General features: G+C 31.7%; 1 protein-coding gene across 2 annotated transcripts in view; it reads right to left on the bottom strand.

Moving 5' to 3' along the window:
- The window catches only part of LOC117172852, a 178,252-nt gene extending 169,361 nt beyond the window's left edge, over nucleotides 1-8,891 (bottom strand). The window contains exon 1 of one of the 2 annotated variants that reach the window (XM_033361109.1): nucleotides 8,792-8,891. In XM_033361109.1, coding sequence (XP_033217000.1) covers nucleotides 8,792-8,810 — 19 coding nt within the window. In that variant the 5' untranslated portion in view covers nucleotides 8,811-8,891. The remainder of the gene's footprint in view (nucleotides 1-8,791) is intronic. The other variant, XM_033361110.1, reaches the window with a different exon arrangement.
- Between the last annotated feature and the right edge of the window lie 695 nt (nucleotides 8,892-9,586).

Below are 9,586 nucleotides of genomic sequence, written 5' to 3'. Positions count from 1 at the left end.
ATCTAGTCGGGAGTGGTGCTGACTGAAAACAGATGATTTGGAGCGATTCGCGCGCCATCTGTTGGTCATTCTAAGGACTTATTGAACTACCCTCGTACATAAGAATAATATAGTCAGAAGTATAGCACAAACACCTGTGTATTTCCCGGGCCTGTATAATTCTTAATATTTGAAATTTTCAAAATCGATTGTCTTTGTGAAGAAAAAATATTTTTTAGCAAACTCAACGGCATTTCAAAGGGAAAGAGTAATACTTTAAAATCGTAGTTACAGTTTTTTAAGAAAAAAGAGGGCGACAGTACATAACCTCAAATATAGGCGAAAATCACTTTTTTGCACTTTTAAGGTAGAATATTGAAAAATCCTGATGTGATAGAGAATTTCTAAACTTGGATTTGGATTTAGCGACCCAAAATTGACCAGAAATGACTAGTCTTATCTATTGTACGATTTTGAAGACGGGCTGTGCTATTTACTATATTTATAAATAAGCCTTATTTTAAATTTCTCTTTCACCATTCCTCTTCCTTCTCCCTTCTCTTCTTCTCGATCCTACCCAACACCCCCTTCAGCCATGATATAGTCCTTTTGTCCCTCCTTTCATACATCAATACCACCATGCTTATCCCACTCCTTCCCACCTCCTCATACTTCTCCAACCAAAGCTTCCCATTTCCGCACAACTTACACTTCCTCCTCTCCCTAGAAAGCCAAAACCTATTAAAATCCTTTATGCATCCACTACTCATCCTCGCTATAAGCTCATCACTTCCTTTCTCTCCTTTCTAACACAAGTATTGCGCTCTCCTTGACATAATCTATCGACAGATCCAGTTAAAACCTTGAATCTCTTATTCTATTATCCCCTGCTACCTGCTCTCTCTGTTCTTTCCTTTTTGATTATTAAAGAAAATATAAACATTTTATCGAAAAAAATGTCTCTGCTTGCTGCAAGACATGATTGTGTAGATGACGTATCCAATAAAGCAGACAAAAATATTCAACAATACGGCCCCAAATTCAGAACCGAGTACTTAATTACTAAATATCCTAAACCAAAAAAAGCACTATCAGATGTTAGAATGTGTAATCAGTTTTGAATTTTGAGGCCGTACGGTTGAATATTTTTGTCCAAAATTTTTTTCCACATTACAATAGGATTTTTTGTTTTTGTTCGTTCGTTGTGATCCATATTTGGTCGTTGGATTCTTGTTTTTTAAACAGGAGTTTGCATCAATTTTCTTAATTAATCGAAAAGGGAAGAACAGCCGTACTAACGCGCAGTGTTAGCCGTCTATACATCTTCGCCGCGTATAATCTAGATTATAATGTATAAAGTAAACATTACAGAGAACAAATGGCTGTGTGGTTCAAGATATGATTATTTATCTGACGCATGCAAGAAATTAGACGAAAATTATTCAATCGTGCGTTCTCAAAATTCAGAACCGAGTTCTGAATCGCTAAATATCTTCAACAAAATAGTACTTTTAGCATTCTTTGATTGTGTCATTAACAGCAGTAAATAATTTTTTTGCGATTCACGGGCAAAAAAAGGTTTAAACTAATACATCTTTTAAGTACTAAATATCCTTAAAAGCATGAACTTTCACTATTCCTACGACTTATAGGGTAACAATCTTCTTTCACTTTCTTGCAATTATATAAATTAATTAATTCTGTTCATTCAAACTGAATCAAGCCCTGCTTTTGTCATATGAATTCTTAAGCATGTACACTCGGTACAATCAATTTCAAAAGTTGCCTATCTTTAAAATGATTGATAGCATCGACAAGAAAGATCTATTATCAATTTCTGTATATGTTTATGGAGGCTTCTAAAAACACATCGGAAAAAAATAATTAAGGTTATAATTGTTTATTTAACAGTTTATTTAAAGGTTTAGTTTTTCCTTTCTCTAACTACTGTTAAATAAACAATTTCAACCTTAATTATTTTTTTCTGAATCTGTTTAGAATCCTCTATCAAGATTTACAGAAATTGATAATAGACCTTTTTTTGTTGATTTTATAAATCATTTCAAAAATAGGCAACTTTTGAGATTGATTGTACGTAGTGTACATCCTTAACCCTTGTGTTGCCACCCGGGTAACCATCGGCATACGTTTTGTTAAATAACTTTTTTTCTAATGAAGATAGGCCGAATGCTTGTTGAATCAGCATGATTTAAACTGATTCTTTTTCGAAATTTACATTGCACATATTTTTCGAAATTTTTTAGCTTGAAATATCTTGCAATTAAAAAAAAAGCACGGTGGAGCCACCCGGGTACTCGGGTATCCCGACAGAAGAAGCATGTTTTTCATACAGTATATCATAAAAATAAAGTTTGTTATAATTGTAAATGAAGTGAATATGGATAATTTTATACATAATAATAAAATATATACATTTTTTATTGAATTTTCTTAAATTCTTGGACGTAATACCGAGCTTCCTCGGAAACAAGAAATTTGCGATGTAGCTGCGCACGTTTTAGATCTGTTTCAGTACTACCAAGGTCACTGCATATTATTAAATTATTATATTCAAATAGGAATATCTTCCTAGAATATGAATAATTAAATATTAATTGAATACACATAGTTACTTCAAGCAACAATAGAATTTTAACAACAATTTCGTTGGCGGAGTACTTAGGTACCCGGGTGGCAGACGTTGTCAGTTTTTCTGGGTAGCAACACAAGGGTTGACTGGCTTGCATCTCGAAACAATGAAAGGGTCATTCGTTACCAGAAATTCGACTCGCTCCAGGGTGCCTGCTCGTGTCAGTTTGATGCGGGTCGATGAATGGACCGCGAAAGTACCCACATATTTAACACTTAGGGTAACACCTATTTTCCTCTATTGTTCTCTCCTTTTTGGATTATTACACAAAATATAAAAATTTTATCGAAAACTCGGCTCTGCTTGCTTCGAGATACGGTTATTTAGATGAGGTCTGCAAAAATTAGACAAAAATATTCAACCGTGCGGCCTCAAAATTCAGAACCGATCAGATATTGTGATAAAGGGCCTTAAGAGGATTTATTAGAGTTCTAAAAAGAAATGTAAGATTTTTTCCGCAATTTTGAATATTTCTGTCTGATTTCTTGCATACGCCATCCAAATATTAGTCCCTCGCATTGCACGAAGCCGGTTTTTGGATAAAATGTTTATATTTTCTTTAATAATCAAATTGGAGAGAACAATAGAGGAAAGTTCCAGTGACACTCAGTGTAGCCGTTTGTGGATTGTCGAGACACTCTTTAATGACCCTCGTAAAACTCACGAGGAAGACTCCCTTTCATTCTTATAAGATGCAGACCAGTTAAAAAACTGAAATCAAGAAGCTATAACTTGATTCAGTTTTAATTAGCAGAATTAGTTTATTGGCATAATTTGAAGAAATTAACAAAAAGATTCATGAAAATCGGAAAATATTTGCAGTAATAATGGAAACATTGAACTACATAAAAAAGTGTACCCTTTGCCGAAAACTTCACATCTACTCCCTCAATCTGAATAATGAGTATTCAATTAAAAAGTTATGATTAAGAAGTCTTCTTAACCTCAGATAATAAGCCTTAATAAATTAATTATTAGTTTTCTGGTTAAGCTTTAGTGAAAATTTTACTAAAGCAGTTAGTAAACGACTTCCCTCAATAAAAATTATCATTTTAATTTTGTGCACTTGAATTTCAAATAATGAGCATTGATATAAGAAGAAGATATTCAAATTTACTTTAAACAAAAAATGACCTTAAAGGTGTAAGTGATAAATACTTTATCCTCATATATAAACGGGTAAATATCACTTCGCGAGTTTTCAAGTTCAAATCCAGGTTTTGAGAAAATATACAGATTAAAAAGAAACACCGAATCCAGGTCATAACTCCACCTACTTTTATTGCAGGTTGGTCTTCAATCTTTATATAATTCTCACATAATCTTTTCAATTCATGCAATTTATACTTGAAAAAACACTGTCCATATCATTCTCATTGTCTAAGCGCTTTATTTACTTTTTAAATTTTTTATTTCAGCTCTTGTGGCATTTTATAAAAATTTTACATTTTTATTTAGAATGTTAGTTTTTACGAAGAAACCAAAAACATACTCGTCCTGTCCAAAAATTATTCATACCCAGTTTGTACGAATTTTCATTCATTTTGTAAGATCAGCTTTTGTCTATTCATGTTTTTCATAGCTTGTATCGTTTCTCCAAAAATTTGCACTGTTTTTATTCAGAAAGTTTTTTCCGATTTAAACATAAACTGCGCATCCTATCAAAATATAGTCAATGACATATTTGTAACTCTTTTTTGATGAACAACTTTTGTCATGTACATGTTTTGATGGTGCATGCAAAGTAGAAATTTCGATTTTTTAATTATGTTTTTGCGACCAATATTGCATTGTCGATGTTTCGAAAGAATTCAAACAGTTGTTGCTATAATCTTGTACTGCTTTCAAACAGGAACGTTCTTTTCACCGAAAGAAAGTCATAAAGATATATCGAGCAAGTTTCCCAGTCCAATATCTAATTTTGTTATTTTCAATACCGGTTTTACGAATAAATCGAAAAGTTCGAGCCCGATAAAACAGTGAATAATAAAAAAATGTGTAAATCTTTATGGGGTGCCAATTTTTAGTTGATTAATTTTCTTTTTATTACTCCCTTGATCTAAATAATAAGAATTCAATTAAATAGAACTGTTGAAAAAAGTAAAAGGAGTAAGCACATGTTAAAAATACCAAAAAAGGGAAATTGAATATTTTAAGCCACACAAACCTTGATATAGAGAAATCTCGAAAAAAGAAAAACGTTGATTTTTTAAAGCCCGACAAGATTATCGTAACAAATTTTTCAATTTTCTTGAAAATTCGAAAACTCAAGTTTTGATCACACAAAAAAATAATGAAAAATAAAAAAATCAATTATGTAGTCAAACTGTGCAAGATACAAAAAAGAAAAATTAATCAACTAAAATTTTGCACACCAAGAAGATGTACAAATTTGTTATTAATCACTGTTTTATCTAACTTGTACTTTTTGATTCATTCGTGAGAAGCAACATTGAAAATAACACAATAAAATTTTGGACTCGCAAACTAGATTGATTCATCCTTATGACCCTTTTTTTAGATAAAAAAAACGTTGCTGTTTGAAAGCTGTACAAGATTACCGCAACAACTTTTTGAATTTTTTCGAAGAATCGACAATACAATATTGGTGGTACAAAAAATAATGAAAAAAATTTAATTCTGTTTTACGGTAAAACTGCCCAAGATACGAAAAGGAAAATGAATCAGGTACAATTGTGCACCATACAAAGATGTACAAGACAAAAGTTGTTGATTAACAAAAGAGCTACAAATATGTTATTGATAACATTTCGATGCACAAGCGACACAAGCTATGAAAAACATGAATAGACAAAAGTTGCTCTTACAAAAAAAGTGAAAAGTCATACAAATTGGTTATGAATAATTTTCGGACAGGGGGAGTATGTTTTTGGTTTCTTCGTGAAAAATAACATTCTAAATAAAAATGTAAAATTTTTATAAAATACCACAAGAGCTGACATAAAAATTTTACAAGTGTGAGTAAAGCACTTAGAAAATGAGAATGATATGGAAAGCGGTTTTTCAAGTATAAATTGTCATGCATTCAATAGATTACGTGAAAATTATATATAGATTAAAAGCCTGCCTGCAATAAAAGTAGATAGAGTCATTATCAGAATTTGGTGTTTCTTTTTAATTTATATATGATCTCAAAACCTAAATTTGAACTTAGAAACTCGCGAAGTGATTATTACTCGTTTATATGACGATGAAGCAGTCACCAATCACATTTTTAACCTCATTTTTTGTTTATATTGAGTGTGAACATCTTCATCTTATCTCAATGTTCATTATTTAAAATTCAAGTGCACAAAATTAAAATGAGTATTTTTATTGAGCGAAGTCGTTTACTAACTGTTTTAGTAAGATTTTCTCACAAGCTTAACTAGAAAACTGATAATTATTTTCATAAGGCTTATTATTTGAGGTTAATCAGACTTCTTAACCAGTACTTTTTAAAAGAATAATCATTATTCAGATTCAGGGAGTAGATGTCAAGTTTTGGGCAAAGGGTACACTTTTGAATATAGTTATATTTTTCCATTACTACTGCAAATATTAATCGATTTCCATAAATCTTTTTTTCAGTTTCTTCAAATTATGCCAATAAACTAACTCTGCTAATTGAAACTGAATCAAGCCATACCTTCTCGATTTCAATTTTTTAACTAGTCTGCATCGCAAAGAATGAAAGGGTCATAATTTAGGAGCAATTCACTGCGCTCCAGGGAGTCTCTCTCGTGAGTCTGATGAGGCTCGATGAAGAGTGCCACGAGAATCCACATGTGGCTACACAGAGTGTCACTGCAATTTTTCTCTATTGTTCTCTCCAATTTTATTATTAAACAAAATATAAACATTTTATCCTAAATCTGGCTCCGTGAAATCCGAGGGACGAATATTTAGATAACGTATGTAAGAAATCAGACAAAAATATTCAAAATATCGGAAAAATCTTACATTCCTTTTTAGAGCTCTAATAAATACCCTTAAGCGCGGCATGCAGTGTGAAGCGGGTCACTCGCTTTTTTATTTTAAAAAAGTAATGCCCTCACTTTGCCCTTCAAGTTTAACACCCTTCTTTCAGGCAGATAATATAATATAATTCGCAAAATTCACAATTTCATGTCCAACTTCGTCTCGCTTTATAGTGAATAAATAAATTCTTTTTTATGTTACTGTTGTGCACGAAGTGAAAATATGAGAATTATTTGATGTTAATGTTTTTTGATATACTGATTAAGCTTTTTCGAAAAAAAAGAAAATATTTAAAAGTTTGAGCACCCTTAGGGAGTGGATCTGTTGAATCTCACGCTTCGCGATTGATAGCGTATTTAACTAACGCTGCGCGCTCGGTCTTTGTATTTTCTCCATTTTTATGCACGGACCTTTTAAAATTAAAGGTCAAATCATCGACAACTTTCATTTACTGTGATTGTGAATTCTCTTTTGTTAAAACTCCTTAGGCTTCAACGAACACATTATCATCACTTATTTCGTGCTTCGTACTCGATTTTGTCCAAAATGCGGACTTTTTCACATTTAGTTCTGTTATATGAAATCTATACATATTTACTTCAGAACCTCAATTTGAAACTGCTTATTCAAAACTAGCAAAATAAAGTACAAATTGTATTTTCCATGATAACTTTAATATTTGTACTTTATTTTATATTAGTTTTTATTCTCAGCTACTCTAAAAATGCATCATTTAAATAAATTTATATTATTACAGTTCATAATATGCATTAATATAGCATCAAATGTATTTTTCTTGTCTTGCTCTTTTCATTTCAAAAGGTGCGCATCCTATGGAAAAGAAACAATTTTGTTAATTACAGTGTACTGCATCTTGTCTTGTTTTTCCAAAAAGATCATTTTTTTATTTGCAGTATTATTTTTTACGATTCGAACAAAAAATACGCATCACATTAAAAAATAATTAACCAAAAATCTCTTTTGGGTGAACATCTTTTATCTATTAATTTTTTTGGTTCCTAGAGTCGTTTTCACACAATTTTTGTTATTTTCAATGTTACTTTTTACGATTAAAACGAAAACAACGCGTTCTATGAAAAATTGATTAATAACAATTTTTTAGATCTTTTTTGGGTGCACAATTTTTGTCTCCTCATATTTGTTCGTAGCTTGTGTCGTTTGTTCAAGAAATGTTATTTTCACATTCTTATCAGAGAAGGTATTAGATTTGTGTCAAATTTGGCCCCCACCGTTATCGTAAAATTTCCACGTTTTGAGACCCCCCGAATCCGAAAAACAGGTTTCTACGAATGTTTCTGTTTTTAGGCATGTATGTATGTATGTCTTTCTGTCTATCTGTCTGTGAGCACGATAACTTTCTATATAATTGGCAGATTGTATTGGCCTTTGTTATACCCTTTCAGTGCTCTAAACTAAAGATCATGTTCGTTATCCAGCCATTTTGGATGAAAATTCAAAAAGTGAGCGCATTTTGAAAATTTTTGAGACGACTTTTTTTCAAGATTCAAAAATCATTTTAAGCCAAATGACGCAACGATATGAACAAAATTGAAAGAAAGAAAAAAGTTGAATTTTAAAATACATACAATATCATCGTAACCTCTTTTTAAATTTTTCTGAAAAGTCTAAAATTCAAATTTTTATGCACACAAATAATAAAATAATAAAATTCCTTACTGCGGTCAACCACTGCAAGATACGACAAAAGATGAATATATAAAAATTGTGCACCCCAAAAAAAACTGCAAATTTTTTATTATTTACTTTTTAATAGCTCGCATAGTTTTTGTTTCATTCGTAAAAAAGCATTAAGAACAGATGAATTAAATTTGTAGAAAAACGACACAAGCTATGAAAAAAATAAAGATGCACAATTTGTTCACGCAAAAAAGATATACAAATTTGTTATTGATCATTTGGGCGGTTTTTGGCCAAATTTATTATTGGGTCCAAAAATTTGACAAAATTTGATCCAAAATTTCGACAAAAACAACTGAGATAAATTTCATGACTGGATTTTGATGAATTCATAAACATTCATATTTTTTTTGCGAATTTTCCGATGCGACTTGTTGGAATTTTTTATAAACAATATTTAATAGTAAATTACTTGTGTACAATAAATATGATTATTTTTAAAATTCTCAATGATGCACTTACCTGCACTTGAAGTCTCCATTTCGCAGATTTTAATTTCCTTGACTCTGACATTTCTTACAGGCTTCTATACACAACATTTTTTCGGCCTTGCTGCGTACGACCTCCTACCTGTGGAGCGCCAACATTATAACTGCAGTATACGCGCAATTGGAAATGCCCGAGCGCTCTCGCCTGCGGATTTGGACTCCCTTAATATCCCTGTACTTGACCTGACGGTTCAAATTGTCGTTGGTGACATTTGAATTTTTGGGTTTGCTACCACGATTTCGGTATTTCGCCCCACTGAGCGCCGTAATGGAGAAAACGAGATATCTTGAAAATGAGTATTTGGAACCAAATTTCTCTTCTCTAAAGACTCCTGCTTTATAGATAGGTTTTTGGGGTCGCTGAATTAAAATAAGGAGATCTTGTCATCCCTCAAGATCATCTAGAGGTTGTTTGAAGGTTATCTCAATAACATCTTAAGATTGAGTTAAAAAATGGCTTAAGGTTGATAGCATTTTCTAATTGATTGATTGAAAGTTATCAGATTACGAGCTTAAGGTATTCGATTGTGAGCCTGAAATGTTCAAAGTTTTCAAAGTTCGTGTTTTAAGCTAAAGATGTTGATTATTACAGAGTTTTGGGTCCGAGGTACTAAAGTCGATAGAATCCTGAATTCGCTTTCTACAATCTTAAAACCTTTATTTGGAGCCATTAAAATAATCTGAGTTTGCGCATGCGTTTCATTAACCCTTTCGCCACCATGTGGAAAAACGTATTACCTTCTATTTTTATGAAGTGCTCGAGTTCTAT

The sequence above is a fragment of the Belonocnema kinseyi genome, chromosome 5 (genome assembly GCF_010883055.1).
Source record: "Belonocnema kinseyi isolate 2016_QV_RU_SX_M_011 chromosome 5, B_treatae_v1, whole genome shotgun sequence".
Classification (NCBI taxonomy): Eukaryota; Metazoa; Arthropoda; class Insecta; order Hymenoptera; family Cynipidae; genus Belonocnema; species Belonocnema kinseyi.
Note: the sequence above shows the minus strand (reverse complement) of the source record. Positions and strands in the feature narration are given on the sequence as shown.